This window comes from Cryptomeria japonica, chromosome 8 (assembly GCF_030272615.1).
Source record: "Cryptomeria japonica chromosome 8, Sugi_1.0, whole genome shotgun sequence".
NCBI lineage: Eukaryota > Viridiplantae > Streptophyta > Pinopsida > Cupressales > Cupressaceae > Cryptomeria > Cryptomeria japonica.
Genome location: NC_081412.1, coordinates 57,294,559 through 57,321,315, shown reverse-complemented (window position 1 = coordinate 57,321,315; position 26,757 = coordinate 57,294,559). Strand labels below are relative to the sequence as shown.

The following is a 26,757-nucleotide window of genomic DNA, read 5'->3' as shown; positions in this document are numbered from 1 at the left end:
AGGCTTGTCTTTGTGATTGTAGCTGCATTGTTCCTTGACTGAATGATGTGTAGCTTGATTGAATGTCTTCCTCGATGAAGGAACTAAGATAGAATTACTAGTGTGTGGACTACACAGGCCCATATGCGTGTCACTTGAAGAAGTTTGGGCATCCCTGATAACAAAGTCCTTCAAGGAATTTCCATTAAAGGTCCATGATGTATCACCAAAAGGGAAAGGATGTGTGGAACAAGTAGATGAGTGATAAAGGCTTATAATTGCGAAAAGAAGTGAAAGTAGGATAGCATGATGCAGACTTAGGATCAACAAGTAATCTTTTTGACTTGCAATTGTAGAATTTTTGCCCCCAGTTATTTTGATATTAGGGGAGATCAACTCTTTCTCTTTTTGCTTCATAGGATTTTTATCCTTGACTTTGATTTTTGCAGAGTCTAGTAGCTTTGATTTTGATTTGAACTAAAGGACTTTTCTTTATTATTGACTTTTATATTTTTCTTTTCAAAGCTTGATTTTTGATCCCCAATGAGTAAGGGCTTTTGTAATTCTTGTTGATCCAAGTCTGGAAGTGGAGTGGAAACGGAATGAGTGGATGAAATGGTAAAGCTATGTGAGTTATCAAGAGGGCTGGCGATATGCTCAATAGATTCTTCGCAGGAACCACTCTTAGGACTATTGATATCAAGAGTTGCTTGCACCGCTAGAGGAGATTTGCATTTGGACTTAGTAGCCACAACACTAGGTGGTTCACACCCAATTCCTTGGTCTTGCATATTGCTTGTAGATTGTTCTTGTTGACTGAATGGCTTAGGAGACAGTGGGAGTTGATCAACATGAAAGATATACTTGCCACATCCCATGTCTTTAATCTTGAACTTGTCTTTGAGCTCTGCTTGTTTGGATGTAGAAGCTTTCAAGGATTCTGGATCCACATATGCTGAAGATGGAATAGCTTCTCGATTGGCTAGAATTGTTATTTCTGATCTAGGTCACAGATTATTGCAATATATAAATGGATTTGGATCTGCTTTGATGGTCACTTCAACTCCATTGTGTGGAAACTTGATACATCGATGATATGTAGAAGGGACTGCGCTCATCTCATGAATCCATGGACGTCCCAAGAGTATGTTGTATGTGAGATCTAGATCTAGGACTTGACAAACCACATCCTTTGTAACTGGCCCAACTCTGAGAGGTAAGGTGACTGTTCCTTTAGATGAACGCTCTTCATCATCATATGCTTTGATAGTAATTTTGTTTGTAGAATTCACAGCTTTGTCAGAATATCCCAATTGTTTAATAGTGCTCAATGTACAAATGTTTAGACCTACTCCTCCATCTATTAGGACTCGTTTGATTCTATGTTTGTGTATGAAGGCTTCAATGTGTAATGGTGCATTATGTGGCTGACTTATGGAGGCGTCATTGGCTTTTGTGAATGTAAGGGAGTGTGGAATGGAAGGGTATCCCACCATGGCTTGAAACTGATCCACATTCAGATCAGTAGGAATGGTGGTGTCTCTCAAGATTTTGTCAAGAATAGCTTTATGTGTGGGAGATATGCATAATAGCTCAAGGATTGAAATGAGTGTAGGTGTCTTCCCTAATTTTTCTACAAGGTCGTACTCAGGTTTGGTTGATGAAGAAGTGGTGTTTTTAGTTGGAGCACCTTGCAAAGTGATTTTACCTTGGTGGGTTGTAACATGACATTCAGAGGTAGGTTTAGAAGAAGATCCAACACCTTTTAGGACAATCTTGGGTCTCTGGGTAGAATTCTCAGATGCTTTGTCCTTGATGATAATAGTAGAGACGTAATTGTCCATCGAGATGTGATTGATGGTTGAATCATAGTTATAAGATGCTCTGGTATAGTTGGTTTGATCCTCTATGGCTTTATCTTTTCCCTTGTCATGTTTTGGGAATGGTTCCTTAAACATCTCATGTTCTTGATTGGAGGAATGTCCCTCAATCTCAGTGTCACCTATATCAATGAGATCTTGTATGATGTTCTTCAGTCGATGACAATTTCCTATCTTATGACCCTTTCTCTTATGAAATTCACAATATTCATCATCATTCCACCAATTTGGTTTAACCTTTGGTTCATATGGAGGAAAATCTGGAATAGTGATTACCTTGTTTGCCACTAACTTCTTGAAAACTGACTCAAGTGGTTCTCCCAATGGGGTGTACTTCCTTCGTGATCTGGAAGTTGTTTGAGTATTCACTTGATTGTTTGTAGAACTTGATCCAAAAAAAATGAATTTGGGTCACACTGTGTTGGCATCAACAACACCATCATTGACTGTGTTCTTGTTTTTATTCCAAAATCTTGGCTTGTCTTTTCCTTTAAAGTCATCTTTGTTTTCCTTGAATATCTTAATAACTCCTTGTTCAATTAGGACCTTTTCTGTTGCTAAGCCTTTTTCAATGACATCCTTGAAGGTGGACAAACAAGCTTTCCTTAGATCATAGCCAATGTCTTTGTTAACATTTTGTGTGAACATCTCTACCATTTGTTTTTATGGAATTTCACAAGAGCATCTGCTGGCTAGATTTTTCCATCTTTGTAAAAATGATGCAAAAGACTCTCCCTCTTTTTGCTTGGTGTTGCACAAAGTAGTGACTGATATGTCTATCTCTATGTTGTAGGAGAAATGTTGGTTAAATGCCTCTGCTAAGTCACCCCATGACATAATTCCAGGTGGAAGTTGGGAGAACCATTCCATAGCTTGATCGCCTAAGCTTTGTGGGAATAATCTCATCAAATATGTCTCTTCTGCTGCTACCTCAATGCAAGTTGTGAAAAACTATCTTATGTGTGCCTTAGGATCCCCTTTTCCTCTATACTTGTCAAATTTAGGCATCACAAAATGTGTAGGAAATGGAGGCATTGGAATGCTCTTGTCAAATGGATAAGGACATATGTCTCTCATTGTGTATGTTGGCTTCGGTGTATTTATGCCCTCCATTTTCTTTTGTAAGTCCCTGATTTGTTGTTCCAAACTGCTCTTAGGTGGAGATCGACTTCTTGGACCATACCCCATGCTTGAGGCACCAATTGGAGGAGGAGCATGTTGCATATATGGATGATATTGATCATACACATGTTCATATGGAGGAGGTCTATAGTAATGCTATGTATGTGGACCACTTGGTATAGATTCATGTTGAGGAACCCCATATCTATTTTGCGCATGTATACCATATTCTACAGGCATGTCATGTTCCATTGTGTTGCCCCCAAATTTGACATGAGGTTTCCTTGTGTCCAAATTTTGAGCATGCCTTTGAACATCCAATTGTTTTGGTGGTTGATCCTTAGCATTAGTATGTGATTGAGCATATTTGTCTGCATAAGACTTCCATAATGGTCTACAAAGGTAAGTATCATATGTTTGACCATGTGTATGTGGGACCTCTAGTTTTTGAAGCAAAGCTGATGGTGATTCAGGTACCATATGTGGTCCTCTATTTCCTCCACTATTAGGTCTCCTTTGAACCATATAGGAGTGAGGTTGTTGCAAAGGTCTATGTTCCATTATTTGAGACATGTTAAAATCATGAGGTATCTTGTCTCCACTTTGTGCCATCATTTGTAAGAAGTATTGTCTATCCCTCCTCATTATTTCCTCAACCAATCGATTGAAATGGGGATTCATAATGGATTCTTCCACATCTGCTGAATGTACTGAAAAGTTGTCCACATTGTCATGTGTGTAGCATTGTTGTTTATAGTGTCCATGTTCTCAACATTTGGAATGTTTCTATAGACATCCATGTCAGGTAATCTAGTATGATCAGAATTGAAAAAGATATCATTGTCATACTCATAAGAACTCATGTTTGCGGACTCTTGAGCCTCTTTAGTTTCTCTCCTAGATTTTTGAAGATGGGTTTCAACCATGAACTAGGTATTGACCAAGATGTGAGAGACTAGATGAAAAATGGAAGAGTATGGAAGACCAAGAGTTGAATGGAATGTAAATGAGTCTGAAGTGTACTTGCAATGTCCAAAGTGTAAGACCAAGTATGTATGTAGTAGAGTAGGTGTGACTTCCAAAGAGAGGATAGTTTCTCTTGATGAGGTAGGTTGACCTTGACTCTAAGTAAAACCAAATGAGACCCAAAGGTAAGAAACCTTGATGAGGGACCACTTAGCAAAGTGTTGTTGTATGTAGTGTGTTGACAAAGTATGATGAGGACAAGCAAGTGACCTTTTGACTCAAGTTTAGACAAATGTGAATGTAATGTAAGGTGTAAAGCAATGATTGAATTTGTGAGACCCAAGGACAGGTTGAATGTTAGATGAAAACCTGGAGAAATAACCTAGGAAGCTCAAGAATTCCAAAACTGATTGCTCTTGTTTGATGGACTGTAAAATTTTTCCAATTTGTGAAGTTGTTGGTTGTGACCAAATCTGAATGTTTGACTATTTTTCATGACAAGAGGGCACAATGTTGATGAGGACTCAATGTTTGCAAGTGTTTAGACTCTCCAAGAAAAGTGTGTTGTTTGATGTAAAAATGTTTTGCATACACTTGAAAACACAAAAGACACAATGTTTTGCTGTTTGGTTTTGAATGTTTTGAATGTTTAAAATAAGTCAAGCACAATTCTTATGGCTGGCCAAGACAATAGTTGTTGATCCCACATGAGGTTTTACCCTCGAGGCTACGCTATTTAGAGTGGATACTTAGATGCTTGACCTCACTGGCTCCACCCTCGACACTCACTTCTTGGGTCAGCCAAGCATCAGTCCCCATGAAAACTCCCCGTGGTGAACTTTGTATCTCTACTAAGAACCGTATGTGTGTGGGCTGCTACCAAAGGTCCGACCTCCTGCCCCAACAACTAGAAGGATTTGGGCTTCTAAAAAAAAAAGGTTCTAGTAAGGGCATCCACTCGTGTGGCCATACATGCGACACTTTCAGCTCTGTAAATATAGAAGGCTCCCAGCCGATAGGGGTTATGCCCTACAATTGATCAAATAAATTTGATCAAATGGGTTTATGGGGAGACATAGTGTCGGTATGAACTAATCAGCACATGTTATCCATAGTTTTCACCATGAATACAGTTGTTTATAGTGGTTCAGAAGAGGTGGGTTTTCCTCGCTACCACTTGGGTCATTCTCTTCTCACTAGTAGTCCTAATGACCACACGGGAAGATAGGCTCTCTAAAGATTAAACAAAAAGAGCCTATTGCTCAAGACACAAAAGACAATGATTCAATTTTAGTGCACCAATTGAAGTGTTTGCTAGTCTATGAAAAGAAGGCACACAATAAAAATCTAAAAACCCTTGCCAAGGACCTACAACAAATATTTATTAGTAGTTTGGATTGTTTGAAATAATCATCCTTTCCTGCAAGCACACAAGTTAGGTAAATTTTAGATCCAAAAGACTTTGTGAAATAGGGGCCTTCAACAATGCGTTTTGTTGACCAATTCAAAGATCTGATTCATCATAAAAAATTAACACTTGTAAAATTTCAAGAGATTTCCATAAATGTAAGAAAATCCAAAAAAATTGCTAATTTGCTCCAAAAATTAATTTTTTATGAAAAATCATAAAAAATTCATATAAAATGAAAAATCGATCCAAAAAATCTGAATTTTTTACTGAAGAGTCTTGATGGGCTTCCACAATTCCAAGCAGTTTGTGAGATATGAGTAAAATAATGCAAAACCCTAATTTTCAAAGATCTGATTTTCGAAGAATAATTTTGCATCAAATTAAAAATCCCAAATAATAGATCCTATGTAAAATTTTGAGAGATTTCCAAAAATGTAAGAAAATCTAAAAAATTCGCTAATTTTCTCTCAAAATTAATTTTTTATGAAAAATCATAAAAAATTCATATAAAATGTAAAATCAATCCAAAAAATCTGAACATTTTACTAAATCTTTTTGATACATTTCTTGACTTTCACACAAAATTTTATGTCAAAATTAAAAGCTTTTTGTGATATCTAATCAAAATAAGGAAAAAACCTAATTTTTAAAGATCTAATTTTTAGGGAAATATTTTGCATCAAAATTAACATTAAAAAGAATAGATCCTGTGTATAATTATGAGAGATTTCCAAAAATGTAAGAAAATCCAAAAAATTCTCTCATTTGCTCTCAAAATTAATTTTTTATGAAAAATCATAAAAAGTTCATAGAAAATGAAAATTTGCTCCAAAAATTCTGAATTTTGGATTGAGAGCTCTTGATACTTTTTTCAAATTGCAAAAAAAATTTGGTGCAAAATTTCTTATTCGTTTGTGAGATATGATCGAATCTCTCCAAGATCTTGATTTTGTGTCCAAAACCCTAGCTGCACAAGGTTATTCTCCAAATTGTTTTACAAAATAGCAATATAGGGTTTGAAAAATCTGCAAAAAACATAGATCTAAGAAAAATCCATGTCCCACGGGGTGTGCCAAAATGTATATGGTGAAAATGGATAACAATGATAACAATATTGAAAGGCTAAATGAATCCAAGCACAAAACCCTAGCCTAACAACAACAAAGATCCACCATAACATATGAAGATTACCTAAGACAATGCAAATCAAATGAAATAACAAAGATTATACCATCACATGTCCAATAGGGTTTTGATCTCCATTCTTCCTATCTGCATTGATCTTGCTTGATATAGTTGCTCTCAGATTTTATGTGCACAAGAGCTCAACAAAGAACGGAATGTGGTTGCAAGTAGGATCGTAGTGTAGTCAATTGCATAAAAGATGATTAGCATGAATGATTAGAATGATTGATTAGCCTGAGTGATTAGGGTTTGATAATGAAGGAAGCATCTCCTTATATAGAAGACACTATATGAAATGGAGGGATAAGATTGAGAGGTGTAAAAGGAGGTCGGCTATGATTAGAGGGTAGGTAAAAGAAATAATAAAATAGTGAGAGGGGTAGGTAGTGTATAAATTAAGAGATGAATGAAATGTGTCATGGGTAGAAAAGGCTAATGAATTAATTAAATAAATAAAGATTTATTTAATTAATAGAAGAAGTGGGATCAATTAAATAAATAAGATATTTATTTAATTTAGGAAAATGATAATTTAAATAAATAAATGTATTTATTTAAATGAGAAATAAGGCTAGAAGAGGATAAATGAATTAATTAAATAAATAAAGATTTATTTAATTAATAGAAGAATTAAGCTTAGATAATTAAATAAATAAAATATTTATTTAATTAGACATGACAATTTTAGGTGTCTACAATTCCCATACTTTTTATAAAATCTTCTACTTCTTTCCAAACCTTCTTCTAAATCACTAGTTTCTTAAACTATTTAGGATGTTTTAAATTTTTCTCCTTGTATGTTTTGAATCTTTCCTCATTGGGATCCACTGGTTTTCTCAACATATACTATGCATATAGTTCCAAAATTTGTTCTTTGACTTCATAGCCCATAGGCATGATCCATACAGTCTGAGGCTCTACAGATTCCATCAAACATTGATTAGTATCTACCATGAAGCAAATAGTGTCTTGATATTTCTCTAAAATAGACTTAGGTATGGGTAAACATATGAATCTATGTCACACTTAGACCTAATTCATATGATCTGGCCGGAAGGGTTTCGACCAGAATAGTTCTGGCCGGACCAATGTGGTAGTCACATGGAAACCGCGTGGCAAAGGGAATGGTTTCGACTGGAACCCTTCCAGCCAGAATGGTTCCAACCAGAACCCCTTTTCTATATAAGCTACAAAAAAGGCTTTTCCCCTCATTTTGCACTAACCAACTTAGAGTTTAGCGGTCGAGGAGAAGAAGGGGGCAAAGAAATTAGTGTTAATATATTAATGTTTTAGTTTTTTTTTCATAATTTCATATAGTTTATTAGTTTAAAAAATTTTAATGGTTAAAATCTTTTAATTCTTAATTATTTATAAATGTTGTACAGATATACAATTAGATGTTACATAATAGGACCTCTTGAGACACTTAGGAGAACATAGTACATCCTAGGACCTTTCAAGACATCATACAACCCCTTAGTACATCCTATGAGCAATTAAGACATGAACGACCCCCTAATACATCCTAGGACATCTTTTGACCCCTTTTAGCATCCTATCATGTATAACATAAGACCCCATATGACACCATAAGACCCCTTATGTCTGTAACGACCCCTTATGATCTTTAATGACTCCTTAAGGCCCCTAATGAACCCTAATGACCCCTAATGACCATATATGATCCCATAGGATCATCTAGTGTCATAAGGGGTGATCTAGTGTCATTCGGGGTCATATGGGGTCCTAAGGGGCTACACATGTGTAGCCCCTTAGGACCCCATATGACCCCTAATGACACCATATCACCCCATAGGATCATATAGTGTCCTAAGGGGTCATATGGGGTCCCAAGGGGCTACACATGTGTTTTAACATGTGTGACACCTCAGGACCACATATGACCCCTTTTAATGTCCTAGTAGGTGCAAAATAACTCTTAGGAAACCATATGACCCCATAGGGTCATATAGTGTCCTAAGGGGTCATATGGGGTCCTAAGGGGCCTTAGGACCCCATATGACCCCTTAGTACACCATAGTGTCATATGGTGTCCTAAGGGGCCATATGGGATCCTAAGGGGTGACACATATGTTCTAACACATGTGTAACCTCTTAGGACCCCGTATGATCCCTTTTAAATTCCTAGTAGTTACACTATAGCCCCTAGTACATCTAAGGAGCTTTAAGACATGAACGACCCCTTAATACATCCTAAAACATCTTTTAACCTCTTTCAACATCCTAGCATGTATAACATAAGACCCCATACGACACCATGAGTCCCCTTAAGACCCCTTAAGACTGTAATGACCCCTTATGACCTTTAATGACCCCTTAAGACCACTTATGATCCTTAATGACCCTTACTAACCCCATATGACCCCTTAGAATCATATAGTGTCATAAGGGGTCATATGGTGTCATTAGGGGTCATATATGATCTAAAAAGGCTACACTATGGCCCCTTAGGACCCCATATGACCCCTAGCAACACCATATGACCTCGTAGGATCATATAGTGTCTTAAGGGGTCATATGGGGTCCAAAGGGGCCACATATGTGTTTTAATACGTGTGACCCCTTAAGACCCCATATGACCCCTTTTAACATCCTAGTAGGTGAAACATACCTCTTAGGACACCATATGACCCCATAGGGTTATATAGTGTCATAAGGGGCCATCTAGGGTACTAAGAGGTCACACATGTGTTCTAAAACATGTGTGACCCTTTAGAATCCCATATGACCTCTTTTAAAGTCCTAGTAGGTACAATATACCTCTTGACCCCATAGGTTCATATAGTGTCATATGGGGTCCTAAGGGGTCACACATGTGTTAGAATGCATGTGTCACCCCTTAGGACCCCACTTGACCTCTTTTAAAGTCCTAACAAGTACAACATACTCCTTAGGACACCATATGACCTCACAAGGTCATATAGTGTCCTAATGGGTCATATGGGGTCCTAAGGGGCCACATATGTGTGACACCTTAGGACCCCATATGACCCCTTTTAAAGTCCTAGTAGGTACAAAATACCTCTTAGGACACCATATAACCCCATAGGGTCATATAGTGTCCTAAGGGGTCATATGGGGTCCTAAGGGGCCACACATGTGTTACCCATTAGGACCCCATATGACCCCTTAGGACACGATAGGGTCATATGGTATCCTAAGGGGTCATATGGGGTCCTTAGGTGCCACACATGTGTTATAACACATGTGTGACCCCTTAGGACCCCATATGACCACTTTTAAAATCCTACTAGCTACAACATTCTTCTTAGGAGACCATATGACCCCATAGGGTCTTATAGTGTCCTAAGGGGTCATATGGGGTCCTAAGGGGCCACACATGTGTGACCCCTTAGGACCCCATATGACCCCTTATGATACCATAGGGTCATATAGTGTCCTAAGGGGTCATATGGGGTCCGAAAGGGCCACACATGTGTTCTAAGACATGTGGGAACCCTTAGGACCCCATATGACCCCTTAGGAAACCATAGGGTCATATGGTGTTTTAAGGGGTCATGTATGGGGTCCTAAGAGGCCACACATGTGTTCTAACACATGTGTGACCCCTTGGGACCCCATATGATCCCTTTTAATGTCATAGTTAGTACAGCATACCCCCTAGTACATCCTAGGAGCTATTAATGCATGGAAGACCCCTTAATACATCCTAGGACATATTTTGACCCCTTTTAGCATCTTATCATGTATAACATAAGACCCCATACAACACCATAAGATCCATTAAGACCCCTTAGGACTGTAATGACCCCTTATGAGCTCTAATGACCCCTTAAGACCTCTTATGACTTCTAATGACCACTGCGAACCCTATTTGACCCCATAGGATCATATAGTGTCATAAGGGGTCATATGGGGTCCTTAGGGTCCACACATGTGTGGCCCCTTAGGAGCCCATATGACTCGTAATGATACCATATAGGACACCATATGACCCCATAGGATCATATAGTGTCCTAAGGGGTCATATGGGGTCCTAAGGGGCCACATGTGTGTTCTAACACATGTGTGACCCCTTAGGACCCCATATGACCCTTTTTAAAGTTCTAGTAGGTACAACATACCCCTTAGGACACCATATGACCCCATAGGATCATATAGTGTCCTAAGGGGCCATACATGTGTGACCCCTTAGGGCCCCATATGATCCCTTTTAAAGTCCTAGTAGGTACAACATACCCCCTAGTACATCCTAGGAGTTATTAAAACCTGAACGACCCCTTTATCTCAATTATTAAAAAAGTACAAAAACTACAAATAATTACAAAAATCTTAAAAATAAGGCTTAATAAGATCTAATTAATATTTACTTTAATATAACATACTTAAAAAAATTTGAAGCCTTCTAATATTAGATATTTATTTAATTGAAAAAAATAAATTTAATGTAACATACTGGAAAAACTTTGAAGCCTTCTACCAAAATCTTAATTTTTTTGGGAAATCTTTGTCACTTTATATAATAAAAATGTCGCTTTTATTTGCAAAAACAATTGATTTAATTCAAAAATCACTTATATTATTTCACACACCTTTATTTTCATATTTTAAAAAAAAAAAAAAAAATCATTATTTGTATGGGGTTGAAGATGCATGGTCACTCAAATGATCGGTCGCACTGGCCTCTAATGATTTGACCGGAAGGGTTCCGACCAGAACCCTTTCGGTTGAAACATGCTAAGTGGCATCCTAAGTGACAGCCACATCACTAAATTTAACAAATTTTTGAAACTTTTGACTTCTACAACAAAATTCAATAGGCAAATTTAATTTATTAAAAAAACAAAAAATACCCTTTTGTAGACATCGAAGTAAAGAATCTACTCATCTATAGTTTTTATGATGTTTTGATTAGATTTAATATATATTATTTCAAAAATACTACAAGTAGGTATTGTAATGTTCGGTAAGAGGCTAGTTTGAAAAACAAAAAAAATATTGAATCACCTCAAATAAAATTGAAAAAAATATGGTTCACTAGAGGAGAGAGTCTTCTCCAAAAGGGTATATTTTTTTTGATAATCATAAATTTCTTAGACAAAATATGGTGCAAGAAAAAAACTGTCAAATTCAGGTATATTCAACTTCAAAATGTTATAACAATGAAAATATAAATTGATTTAAAAAAAATAAATTATGCATTGTATATGTATGTCATCTATTAGGGATATCAAAATCAAAAAAACAAAAGTTGATTTATATTTTGTTTTTTGGTGGGAACTAAACCCCCTAATTTTCATCAATAAAAAAATTGACTTTAAAAGTAAAAAACACATATCAATTCTTGACAATTTAAAAAAAAAAAATAATGCACTTAAATTTCATGAAATTTTACACATTTTATTAGTTTACATCATCTTCAAATTCAAAATACAAATGCCACTTTTATGACATCAAAATTGAACAGTTATTGTTGTGTTAACCTTTTCCTTTATAAAAGTATGACACAGGTTTGTACTTTTACCCGTATCCTTTCCCTATCATGCATTTCCTATTGGAAGTTCTTGAAATAACCCCATAGATTCTTGCTTCGGACTTTGGAGTCACCGGAATTGTACAGGAGTTCCTGGATTTGAACTCCTACAGGTCTATCAAATGCCCATTGAACTGGACCAACACCCAGAACCTTTTTCATAAAGTAGAAAAACAGACATAGAAGCAGTGTTCCGAATTTGAAAGGATGTTTCTTATTTTATTTGATCTTCTTGACATTCTTGATAAGCTCACTCTGGAGCAATTCACAAAGATCATGTTTCTTGTTCTCTCTCATCATCTCATATGCAGTATAAATGACAGTGTTGAAAATAGATTTTGTACCTAATGACCATTGATGCAAACTTGATATCATGTTCTAGAATATCGTTAATTGTAATTGCTCGTTTGTCAAATCTTAATCCTATTGCATTGATCACAATTTCATTTTTCATAGCTTTTAGAGATGGCAATTCTCCTATTACAGCTTGAATGACTATCTTGGTGATTTTTTGGGCTTATCCAACCAGAAAAAAATGTCATGAACTTGGCTCAAGATGAACCGGATCCATTCCTATTCATAAAACATCAGAAATCTAACAAACTACACAAAACCCTTGTTCTCCAATTCATGAAATTCTTGTTTCAATATTGAACTCTTGTCTGCTAGCTGATTATTAAATACATATTCAACATTTGTGTGCTACCCAATTCCTCAATGGGGTAGGTCATATATACCCTAATATCTTCAATATGTAGTACATCGTAGGGCACCGATGAAAATGTGCTCTCAGAATCATCTTCCACCAAAATGAATGGATGATTCTTGAAGCTCAGTTGCGCAGACTCAATGATTGGAATGACCAAAGGAGTTCTAGTACCAGACATAGCCATCTTATCGAATTCAAATTTCAAACTTCAACCAAAAAAGGGGTTTCAATGTTAAATACCTTTCAACTAGATGCAAGATCACACACCAAATCTGGATATCACTTTAGAATCTCTGCACATTCTCTTTTATTATGCTATTCTTCTCTTCCGCTTTGAATGTAAGGTGAGAAATGAATGGTTAATTCACCTTTTATCCTTCACATACCTAACTTTTCACTGCAATAAATGCACTTAACCCTAATACTTCCAGGTACTCTTCATTTCACAAAGATCTTCTATGGACCTTCATATTCTTCTGGAAATCCACCATAAATATCCACAACCGTCATATATACCTCTGCAACCTACCAGAATCAAGCATAGATCTCAAATAGGGGGTTTGAAATATTTTCACGAAAGCTTCCCTCAAGGTTGGATGCCTTAGCTTAGTTGCCAAATGAGGCTCCAACACTAGAATCAGGTGCAGACTCATTTCTTGCCTCAGAATCACTCTTTTTGACCCATTTCTTCTTGTACTCCTCTCTAATTTCTTAAACCTTCTCTTTTCCATTATCATCAAATTTGTTCTTGTCTTCCAGTGTATTCTTGTTCACATTCTTACTTCTATAGGAATTTAGCAATGTGATCGGATGTGTTGCAAGCATAGAAAACAATGTTGTTTGTCTGATTAGGCTTGGAATTAATTTGATTTCCCTTTGATCTACATTGGTTAGAAATATGTCCAAATATTCTAAAAGAATAGCATCTTAGATATCTCCTATTTACCATACTTCTGCATTCAACTGACTTATGACCATATTTATTGTAATTGAAATATTGATGGGAGAATGATGAATTATTCTGATTTGCTCTATTTCTGTATTGACTTGCCATATGACCAAATTTGTTGCAAATAAATAATTTACCATTGAATTTATGAGAATTAGGTTATCTTACTAGAGATCTCTTATTCTTCTAATGTTTAGTATTGCTTTGCCCAGATCCAGAGCTTTCTCCTTTCTCAAATCCAAGTCCTCCCATATTGCCTTTATTATTCTGACTATAGAATTTCATCTAGCTTAGCTAAGCTAGCATTGAATTTTTATTTCTACTCATTAGCAATGGTAAGTTCATTTCTCAGAATTATGATCTGTTTATCAAGCTCTTTCTCATTATTTTTGGATTGTATCAATTCAAGCTTCAGTAGGTCATTTTCATCTAGCTTAGCTAAGCTAGCATTGAATTTTTATTTGTACTCATTAGCAATGGTAAGTTCATTTCTTAGAATTATGATATGTCTTTCAAGCTCTTTCTCATTATTTTTGGATTGTATCAATTCAAGATTTAGTAGGTCATTTTCATGATTTAGTCTGCAACATTCATCAAATCTATCCTTTAGTGACTGAGTCAAGCTTTCCTCATTCTCCTTCCTTTCTTCAATCTCCTTTGTCAATTTCATCACAATGGCTTCCATCTCATTCTTTTGAAGTGCATTATTTCCAGCAAGTTTATCACATTCTTCTATCTTTTCTTTTAGGGCTTCTTAATCAATGCTTTGACTTTCTTTCCCCTGGAGCTGATCAACAAGCTCCTTTCTCTTTTCCTTGGACTTACTTAATTGCCCCTTTAATGTCTGAATGAAATTTTCAACATCCTTGAGATTTGTTTTCAATTCCTAGACTTTGGCTTTCGACTGACTAAGATCATCAATTGCAACAGGAAGCTCTTGTCTAAGACCACTTGAATCCATTAAGACACCTTCCTAGATCTCCCTCAATCTATTAGGCTCCTTCTGAGGAACTAGGTGTTGGCAATATTACATTATAATAGACAATGAAAGATTGTTGACATTTCAATAAGGATATTGAGAAGGTTGTTGATGATTATGGACATAACTGATTAAAGATGTTTTACTATCTTGATATTATTATTTTGTCATTGATGTCAAGAAATTGATTTTCTAATTCAGTATGATGTTGCCATATCTTGAGAAGTATGATATGAAGATTATAAAGAAGTTGGTAAAGACACAGGAAAGAATATGATGAATAAGGGGTAAAGTTATTCAATGGGAAACTCTACCGAGTCAGACAATGATGAGATCTTGATGTTTTAGATTGTTTTAACATCATACATATGTTGTAAGATGTAAAGGTTAATACTACACTATGATATCAGGCAAAGAACCTAGTCAGTAAACCCTAAGGAACCTAGTCGGTAAACCGTAAGGTTATCGTTGTCAGTTAATGAAGACAAAATGTCTACCGAGTGAAGTTTAGTATTCACTGAGTTGTAACCAAGCTATAACAGAATGCATTAAATGTTTACATGTGATATTAAATGAAAGAAACTGATGAGATGGAGCAGATCAATGATTGGTAAGCCATGGAAGAAGTTTGTTAACAAATCTAAGGCAATGGAAAGTCGGCATGAAGATCTATAGCTTAGATTGAACCGCATTACCCTAACACAAGTTCCAAGGTGAATGTGCAAGTTCCAAGGTGGGGTAAAACATTTTCAGATCGAAAGATACAATGAACCTGGACAAGATTGAAGATCTGATGGCTATGATTGATCATGGGAAATGTGATCAGTGAGATTAAGCGGTTGCCTGATTGTTTATAAATAGGAAACTATTGTTAAACAATGTATGCAGGCAAATGTATGCACATGGATGCTACATAGTGATTACCGAGCATAGAAGCTTGAAGACCTGTTAGTATAATAGAGAATTGATGCCTAGTAGATAGACAAGATTAGTTCTATGTCTAAATTATATTGAACAAATAGGAATCTGCTTTAGCATTTTAGATGTGAAGTTGTAGATAGATTTTCATTACTGTTATTTTTTGAAAGTGATAGGAAATCTCTTAACCGAGTGGACTTAATAGTCTTATATGTAAATCCTCTAACAAGGTGACATTTTGATTGAGTGTTTGAAATCCTTTGACAAGGTCACTTCTAACAAAGTGAAAATCCTAATAGATTTGAGGGAAATCCCTTAACCGGGTCACATCTAGCAATGTGTTTGTAATCTTTAACAGGATTTTCTTTTAACCGAGCATACTCTAGAAGAGTATATTTCTTAGTGGGTCCGAAATCCCATAGTGGTTTTTCCCTATTTGGGTTTCCACGTTAAATCTGGTGTTATGAAGATTATATTGTTCATATGCTTTTGAGTTTGCATGTTTGACAATTTTTTTGGTTATATGACTGATATATATGTTACCGAGGTTGAATCTGATGTTTTTATGGATGATTAAGTTTGTATGATTCACCCCCTCGCCCCTCTCATCTTGTTGGCTATTGGATTTGTACTTATATTAAGTATCAAAACTATCAATTGGTATCAGAGCTTTGGATTCTGAAAGGAAAGTTTAAAGGCACTTGAGTTAAAGATCCAAAGATGTATAAGAGGGATGCACCTAAGTTGAATAAGTCAAGTTTCTCTACATGGCAGAAAAGGATGAAGCTACATCTATCAGGAGTTGGAGAATATGCTATATACTATCTGGAGAATGATTTTGTTGCACTGAGCACCTATCCATTGACTATGGAAGAGATAAAGGCAAAGCAAGAACATATTCAAGCAATGATTGAAATAACATTTGCATTGACCAATTCAGAGTTTAATGATCTAGAAGGATGTACTGATGCAAAGGCAATGTGGACTAAGCTCATATCTGTATATGGAGGAGATGAACATGTTCAAAGAGAAAAAGTGGATAGTCTAAGAGGACAACCTGAATCTATGAGGATGAATGAAGGTGAGAACATAACCTAGTACAGTACAAGACTAAAGGAGATTGTAAATCAAATCAAACGAGCAAGAGGAACTATTGAAGAAAATGATGTAACAAGTAAGTTTTTAAAAGAAAAATCAGAAGCTTTTCAAATGTTGAAATGGTACAAGGCTAGAGTTGAAAATGAAACAGGAAGACAACTGAAATGTCTTAGATCAGATAGAGGAGGAGAGTTCACATCTGATGAGTTCAACCTATTTTGCAATGATCATGGTATTAAAAGACAAGTCTCTGCATCGAGAACTCCACAATAGAATGGAATAACTGAAAGAAGAAACAAATCTATTATGGATTGTGCTAGAACACTGATGATTGAGAAGAAGGTTCCACAAACGTTTTAGAGAGAAGCAATAAGCAAAAAAGTTTACACCTTGAACCAAGTTCAATTGAAGAAAGGTACTTTGAAGACACCTTATGAAATCTGGTATGGCAAGAAACCTAATGTAAGTTATTTTAAGATCTTTGGAAGTAAATGCTATGTTCATAAAGATGATAAAAATGGCAAGTTTGATCAAAAAAGTGAAGAAGGAACATTTCTAGGATATTCTTCTAGAAGCAAAGCATTTAAATGTCTGATCAAATCATCTAACAAAATAGTAGAAAGTGCAAATGTGAAAATTGATGAATTTGTAGAAAGAAATGATGAAGGAAATTCCAAAGAACTAGAAGACTATGATGAATTTGTCTATGTGCAACCGAGAAGTCCTACCAAGATAACTGTTGAAGAAAATGAAGAAGATATCCAGTTACCGAGTGATGAAGATCATACAGAACCTACTGAGCCTATATTAGGCAAGTATGTCAGAACACACCATGCACCAAGTCAGATTATAGGAGATAAGGATGATCCAATGATGACAAGGAACAAACTGAGACAGAACACATGTTTGATATCTGAATTTGAACTAAGAATAGTGAAAGATGCATTTAATAGTGAAGATTGGATAAATGCTATGACATAAGAGATTGATCAAATCAAGAAGAATGACACATGGACACTGGTCCCAAGATCGAAGGACAAAAATATAATCGATACAAAGTGGATCTTTAGAAACAAGCTAAATGAAAAACGTGAGGTCATTCGGAAAAAAGAAAGACTAGTTTGCAAAGGTTTTATAAGGACAAGTGAGAACAACAACATGTACATGAAGAATGATGAAAATGGAATACTAATCTCAGCCATATTTGTTGATGATATTATATTGTGTGGAATGACTCTTTATGCAAGAACTTTGGAAATGAAATGAGCAAAGAATTTGAGATGTCATTAATCAGTGAGATAAAGTATTTTATAGGTTTACAGATACTACAAATGAAAAATGAGATTTTCATTACTCAATCCAAGTACATAAAGGAAATCTTGAAGAGATTTGGAATGGAAGATTCAAAACCAGTAAGTACTCCTATGACTACCAACTGTAAACTATCAAAGAATGATGAATCTGCATCTGTTGATGAGACACTCTAGCGATCCATGATTGGAAAACTACAATGTGTTGTTCACAGTAGGCCAGATATAGCACATGCAGTAGGCATTGTTGCAAGATTCTCTACAGATCCTAAGGAAAGACACATGATGGCAATCAAAAGAATTCTCAAATACTTGAAAGGCACTGAAGATTATGGCTTAGTATATCAGAAAGGAAATAATTTTGATTTGAAAGTTTATACTGATGCTGATTGGGCAGGCAACATTGATGATAGGAAAAGCACAAGTGGAGGAGCTTTCTTCTTAGGATAAAGACTAGTGAGTTGGCTTAGCAAGAAAGAAGGATGTGTTTCTCAGTCAACAGCCAAAGCTGAATATGTTGCTGCAGCACTAAATTGCACCAACATTGCATGGATCAAACAACTATTGGAAGGTATAAATGAGAAAGTTACTGAGCCAGTAACTATATTCTGTGACAATACTAGTGCCATTAATATTTCAAGGAATCCTGTTATGCACTCTAAGACAAAGCACATATCTATCAAATATCATTATCTTAGAGAAGAAGCTCAAGAGAAGAAAGTGGTGTTGGAATATGTTAACACAAAGGAGCAAATAGCTGATATCTTCACCAAGCCACTACAAAAGGACACTTTTGAATATCTCAGAAGTAAGTTAGGGGTCCTACCCTTATCTTCTACTCACTGACCGAGTTCGATGAAAGCATCACTTCGATGAATCTATTGAATATCTTTTGGGGAGTTGATGCTGAAGTGATACACTTTAGTATGTTTTTCTAAAAGTGTACTAGAATTATTACTAGAATTATACAAACAATGATACAGAGAACAAGAACTGAAGACAAATGCTCTGACCAAGACTCAGTTGATACATAAACAGTAGGAAATAACTTCTTATAGAAAGAAATTATGTTTTAGTTCTTTACTTTTTGGCATTGTTGTCAAAGGGGGAGAAGACCTACCAATAGGGGAGAAGACCTACCAATGAGGGAGAAGACCTAAGGGGGAGAAGACTGAGAATATAGGGGAGAAGAATGAGAGAAGACTACAGATTGAAATAAAGAAGAGAAGTCTAATGTATGGGGGAGAGAATTTCAAGCATTTTAGAATCACGACAATCTGAATCTTTTACAGGTCAAATCAATTGGTTTTTCCATCAATGCCAAAGGGGGAGATTGTTGGCAATATTACATTATAATAGACAATTAAAGATTGTTGACATTTCAATAAGGATATTGAGAAGGCTGTTGATGATTATGGACATAACTGATTAAAGATGTTTTACTATCTTGATATTATTATTTTGTCATTGATGTCAAGAAATGGATTTTCTAATTCAGTATGATGTTGCCATATCTTGAGAAGTATGATATGAAGATTATAAAGAAGTCAGTAAAGACACAGGAAAGAATATGATGAATAAGGGGATAAGTTATTCAATGGGCAACTCTACTGAGTCAGACAATGATGAGATCTTGATGTTTTAGATTGTTTTAACATCATACATATGTTGTAAAATGTAAAGGTTAATACTACACTATGATATCAGGCAAAGAACCTAGTTGGTAAACCCTAAGGAACCTAGTTGGTAAACCCTAAGGTTATCATTGTCGGTTAATGAAGATAGAATGTCTACCGAGTGAAGTTTAGTATTCACTGAGTTGTAACCAAGCTATAATAGAATGCATTAAATGTTTACATGTGATATTAAATGAAAGAAGTTGATGAGCTGGAGCGGATCAATGATTGGTAAGCCATGGAAGAAGTTTGTTAACGAATCTAAGGCAATGGAAATTCGGCATGAAGATCTACAGCTTAGATTGAACCGCATTACCCTAACACAAGTTCCAAGGTAGGGTAAAACATTTACAGATCGAAAGATACAATGAACTTGGACAAGATTGAAGATCTGATGGCTATGATTGATCATGGGAAATGTGATCAATGAGATTAAGTGGTTACCTAATTGTTTATAAATAGGAAACTGTTGTTAAACAATGTATGCGAGAAAATGTATGCACAAGGATGCTACATAGTGATTACCGAGCACAGAAGCTTGAAGACCTGTTAGTATAATAGAGAATTGATGCCCAACAGATAGACAAGATTAGTTCTATGTCTAGATTGTATTGAACAAATAGGAATCTGCTTTAGCATTTTAGATGTGAAGTTGCAAATAGATTTTCATTACTGTTATTTTGTGAAAGTGACAGGAAATATCTTAACCGAGTGGACTTAATAGTCTTATATGTAAATCCTCTAACAAGGTGACATTCTGATTGAGTGTTTGAAATCCTTTGACAAGGTCACTTCTAACAAAGTGAAGATCCTAACAGATCTAAGGGAAATCCCTTAACCGGGTCACATCTAGCAATGTGTTTGTAATCTTTAACAGAATTTACTTTTAACCAAGCATACTCTAGAAGAGTATATTTCTTAGTGGGTCCAAAATCCCATAGTGGTTTTTCCCTATTTGGGTTTCCACGTTAAATCTGGTGTTATGAGGTTTATATTGTTCATATGCTTTTGAGTTTGCATGTTTGACAATTTTTTTTGGTTATATGACTGATATATATGTTAACGAGGTTGAATGTTTTTTTTTATGGATGATTAAGTTTGTATGATTCACCCCCCCCTCTCATCTTGTTGGCTATTGGATCTGTACTTATATTAAGTATCAGAACTATCATTAGGCTTTGATACCAATTGTTGGAATTAAGGGAATACTAAGAGGGGGTGAATCAATGTTCAACAAATTTAACTGATGTAACAACCACTTTATTCAAATGAAGAAAAGTATGTGTAGAAACACAAAGCCAAGATCAACAACACCATAACACTGAGATTTTTACATGGAAACCTGGTTAAGAGAGAAAACATGGTGGGATTGAGATCCACAATATTATAATACTCCCATCATGAGTATAATAATATTACAAGGGGAATGTACATGCATTCAGACACACTGCCTAGAGCTCACTGCTCAATTACAAAGAAGAGGGCTACAACCCTTGGAGGACTCACTGTCCTACAAATGATTACAAATGATAACTAATTGTATGAACTGATGAATAGCATCTACAAATGCCAAAATGTAGTTTCGGTTAAGCACAAAAGTCTTCTTCCATTGTTTTGACACACTACTTTGTTCTTCTCTACTTTGTCATATACCAGAGCATAAATCTCTCAACCGCGCATGTGAAACTATGCACAATTGCTCATGCATACTTCTTCCATCACCAAAAACATGCCAAATGATCATATCAACTAGACTAATATATCTGCATCATCAAATTAAATCAATTCCATGTTGCCCTAAAAACCACATAACACACAACATGAAACGTGTTACCCAAGTTGGCTCAATCCGATCCAAAATCAACTAAGTGGACCAAAACAAGATGTCCACATGCTTCCCATATGTTGTCTCATCGACCTCGAAGACAAAAGAAGCCATCAAAATTACTCTGCATGATCCGCACAACAAATCTTCACACACTACTGCACCAAAACACTATTCTACTAGAAAAACCATCTACTAGATCTTCCAGCCAATACCAAACCTAAAAATAGAGGGCACAAACCTAGAATAAGGTAAATTACATATCCACAATACATCTCCCAGATCTAGAAGGAAAAATACTCAACCAAAATAATCAACTAACCACCAAACTGATACTTTGCGGGATACATTGTTCTTCTTACTAGACCTTGTTGGACTTCAATCAATCTTTTAGAATGAATGAATCATGAACTATGGATTGAATATCTAACTCAAGTTTCCATCAATGACAACATTTGATCATCAATTCAGTGTCTCTCTCCAACATACACCATCTCCTAGTTAGGTTAATCAATCCATTCCTTTGACTACCCCTATGGCTAGTGTTCCTACATTTACATCCAACATCATGGCTACCTCTACTCAAAATGTCATACCTACAAGTGCTAGTCAAGGGGGAAACTCCTCTAGTCATAATTATTTCATCCCTCCTCAAGTGAGTCTTCCATTTGTTACCCAATCATCTTGCATACCTACCTATCATAGTGTTCCTTTGCCTTATATAACAATATCCCTCCTTATTCTCAACCCCTTCCTTCATTCAACAATGTTACTCCTCCATCCTTTAACAATGCCACTCCTATTATGCCCTACATACTTAACCCCATTAGTTTCCTTGCTTGAAAATATGGGTCCCCTTTCCTTTTCTTTTTGTAGTTTTTCTTTTTTTGACCTCAAAACCTTGGAACCCCAGAGTCTCGAGGCATCCTTTTCTTTGTTTTGAGTTCTACCTTAGAACCCCAGAGTTCTGAGGTGGGCTCTTTGTTTTTTGTCCTTTGTCTAGACTTCAAAATTTTAGAATCCTGGGATCACGAGGTCTTGCCTTGTTCTTTTTGTTGAAGTCTCAAAATCCCAGAATCTTGAAACTCTGAGTTCTTCGTGTTTTGTCACCTATTTGTTTGTGAACTTTGAAATTCTGGAATCCCAAAATTTTGAAGTTGTTTCATGTTTCACCTTGAAACTCTGGAATTTTGAAATATCAAGGTGCCCTGTTTGATGTTGAGGCACACCCTGGAACCTCGAAGTCCCGAGGTGTGTTTGTGTTTTTTGTCTGTCATTTTGGAAGTCCGAAACCTCGGACTCTCAAGGTTGTGTTTAAGGCAGTTGTACGAACGTCCTATGGGGAGGTATAAATAGGGAAAATGAACTTTTCAAAGTTCATTTGTGCATTTAAGCTTTCTAGTTTTTAGCTTTGACCTACTGAGTTCGTGCCTCTGTGTTTCTAAGTTTCGTGTGTTTCCTTCCGCCAGGTTGGTGGATTTCTTCCCATCTTGTGTGTTTTTCTAGTTTATATTTTCTATTTTTTTTTTCTAGTTTGGTTTTTCTTTTCTTTTATTTTTCTTTATTTTTCTTCTTTTTGCATGTTTGTATTTTTTTTTGCATGCCTTGGCCTCAGGATTTTGGGTCCCGAGGTCCTTTGTTTTGCCGAAAGCAACCTCGGAACTCTAGATCCCTGGGATTCCAAATTTGTTTCCTTAAGCCACTTTTTCATCTTGGAACCTCTGAGTCTTGAAGTTTGGGACTACATTTTTTCGACCTTCAACTATGTCCACCCCAGAACTTTGGAACTCCAAAGTCCCACGAACCATTCTCACCATTTAACCTTGGAACCCTGGAACCTCGAAGTTCTGGGCTTTGTGGTTTTATCTTATCCTAACCTCGGAACCCCGAAACATTGAAGTTCCAAAGTTAATAGTTTTTAAAGGGGTTTTTCACCTTGGAATATTGGAACCTCAAAGTCCCAAAGTGGGTGATAAAATTGATGTTTTGACTATATGATAAGCTAATTTTTTATTCTTTCTTGCAGATTAGAGTAATTAAATGGACCCAACATCCAAAAAGAAGGTTAAAGATCTAGATAAGCTACCTATAACAATGAAGTACCACTACTAGGGCCAAACTTATGCTTCTAAATTGGAAGATCAGATCAAATGGGTAACTGATATTGATGTAGATCATATAGAGCTAGAAGATATTAGAACACAGTTAGACAAACCAAGGTTGGATGCTCCTTATAGGAGGATCAAGAGTTCAAGGCTAGTGGATGCAACAATTTTTCCACAATATTTACAACCCCTAGAGTTCATTATGACTATTGCATAATTCTATGATGCAGACACCAAGAAATGTGTAGATGACAAAGGCTGAACAGTGATAGATTTATCAGTAGACATGCTAGGTTTGGTATTTGGTATTCCTTCTAGTGATGAAGTGCTATTGACTACTGAGGAGGAGGTTGTAGAGGTTTGGGATAGGGAGACAACTTCCTGTAAGAGACATATGCATGAACATTGGCTGGAAGAAGAGAGAAAGACAAGTTTAAATGTAAGTGATATTCTAAGAGATGATTTCAAAGAGCCACAATGAGACTTGATAATCATGTTGAGCAAGGTCTTCGGTAAACTAGATTACCGATATTTTCACCCATGGATGTTATATTTTATGACCACTATTTTTATTTGGAAACAATATTATGATTGGGCCCAAATATTATGAAATAACATACATAATCAATTGATCGATGTGCATAAAATGAAGAAGTTCTTCTCTACTTCTTATGTTATCTGGTTAGCTGCTTGGGTAGGTAAGTTTTTGGGACTACAAACAAAAGGTCAACTTGGGGATGAATAAGGGTAGAAGGAGGTATGGGAGTATTACACTCAACTCCCTCTAAGCAAGGAAAAAGAACTTTTTAAGAGGATAAATGATGCCTTCATCTTCCCTATTGTCACAAAGATCACAAGTGATGAAGGTTATAGAATGAGCCTAGAGGCAATGATAGTAATAAAGGAATGGGGATGTTGGTTCCTCCAGAATCAACATTCTACATATATAAGAGTTAGTGGCTTTACAGGAAATCCCATGTTGCTGCCCAGGTATTGTAATAATAAGGTGATACTTTTGGAGTATGTTAGGTAGATGGTCGGATTACAATCATTATTATCTTCAAAGACCAAAATAGGTTTTGATTTTTCCATAACAATTGGTTATTTTCTTGTTCAAAAATTCAAGTGGCTAAGGCAGTTGAGCAAGAGTTACAGGCCTTACATTTGAAAGAATTTAACTATGCTTGAGAATACTATAATCCATATGGTAAATTGAAGCAAATGATTCCAAAAGCATATGATGGACATAAACCTAAGTTGGAAGACTTCTAGGCTAACCTTAAGGACAATTTTGAAGTTAGGGAGAAGAGTTATTATTGTCTTACAGTACCACAAAAAAGACATTTTGAAATAGAGATAAATCTTCCTAAAGAATTGAGGGATGATGGTGAGCTATTAGACCTAACATACAAAGAGCAAAGAATTGATAAGAAGCCCCTTTCCTGATTAAGATGGTCGAGATAAGAAGAAGTAGATATAGATTTAATAACACAAAATATTGTAAAAAGAACTAAACAATTACTGAGTTTGAGGATTAGACCTAGTGTCTCAAAGGAAAAACACAAAGAATTAGCCACAGATAATCCTCAGTCAAAGGTACACAAGGAATACGCTCGAAGAACAAGGTCTGGTTCTAGAAACAACACATCTACAAAACCTGATGAAGCTGTTGGACATTTGCCAACCAAAAAGGAGCTTATGGAACAAGTAAAGAAATAAATGTAAAAAGCTGAGTTGTTAAAGAAAGTAGCAGATTTTGGAATAAGGGAGGGATTAGGATCTGTACCACTAGTAGAAATATATCCCGTTAGGGTTGCTATTGGGAAAATACCAAGAGAAGGCACCATGGAGAAAGATGAGCAAGGAAAAGCTAATGAAGGAACATCTACATCAACTCAACCTCCTTCAGACACAACAACTCAACCTCCACCTACTATAACAACACAAGCTCCTATTTTTACATCATCAACTACTACAATTCCTATAACAGCACCAATGTCTACACCCACATATACATTTTCTACAACAACAGTAACGTCACCCCCATTAATACAAAAGATTGCACCCTGTAATGACTCCTACTACTAAAAGGGTGACCATTCATAATATTGATTCTGATTTTGATCAGGAGGATAAACAAATTATTATATAATTGACACGAAGGAAGGTTGAGAAAAAGAAAAGAAAGAAATCTGCTTGACTTGAGAAACACTCACAGGTGTCTGAATAAGAATAGGTTGATCCTATGGCTGTGGATGAGAAGAATCTACAAGAGAAGCAGTTGACTAAAGGGGAGAAAGAACAAGATGAGCTTGATGATGAAAGATTTGTTTTAACTCCCAAGGACCAAGAGAATTTTTTTAGGGAAATAGCAGGTGAAGGAGGATCTAAAGAGATAGATAAAGCCAACAAAGGGTTTGAAGAAGAAGTGAGTGAAAGGTTAGGAGAGTTTCATAAACAACAATAGTTGAATATTAATAATGCTCTTCAAACAAACCAATCTCAACAGATTACTTCAACCCAAGATGTTCAAATTCCTGAGCAAGAAGAGGATAAAAGTAAGAATCAAGAGGAAGAGAAAGATGATGGAGAAGAGCAGTTACCAAAGGTACATAAGGTGACTATAAAGATCGTAGCACACAAAGGTGATAAGGATGAAGACACACCATAGTGGTTAAGTTTCACCTTTGAGAAGAAGAGGAAGGTAGTATTGCCAAACATCACCTTGCAACAAGCAATCATTGAAGAGCCAAGGAAGACAAAGAAGGCGAAGACAATATGTCATTTGTCTAGAACCAGTTTGGGTGAGGTGTTTGCTGATATTGCAGCTCCTATACAAGTTGAAGGAGAAAGCTCCCCAAAATAACAAGTTTCACAGGTTAGATTGGGTAAACAGACCAAGTGGGGAGAGTTAGATACTTTGGAACTTGCTACTAGTGTGGTTAGGAGCAAAATGAAGAAAGAACATAGTTCTCATTTAGAAGTTAAGGCACAATTGGAACAACATAATAAGCTACTTGTAGAAATGGGCAAACAAATGGATGCATGTGTAGGTGACAGTTTACCTTCAACTTCATCGCTTCTAGAAGGTGATGTGAGAAAACTCATTGAAGTGAGAAAGGTGGCCGCA

General features: G+C 36.0%; 1 protein-coding gene across 1 annotated transcript in view; it reads left to right on the top strand.

The window, feature by feature from the left end:
* Positions 1-26,542, top strand: part of LOC131857518 (uncharacterized) — an 83,447-nt gene extending 56,905 nt beyond the window's left edge. Inside the window, exons 5-7 of the mRNA XM_059210179.1 lie at positions 25,864-26,055; positions 26,137-26,235; positions 26,456-26,542. Coding sequence (XP_059066162.1) covers positions 25,864-26,055; positions 26,137-26,235; positions 26,456-26,542 — 378 coding nt within the window. The remainder of the gene's footprint in view (positions 1-25,863; positions 26,056-26,136; positions 26,236-26,455) is intronic.
* The last annotated feature ends 215 nt before the right edge of the window (positions 26,543-26,757 follow it).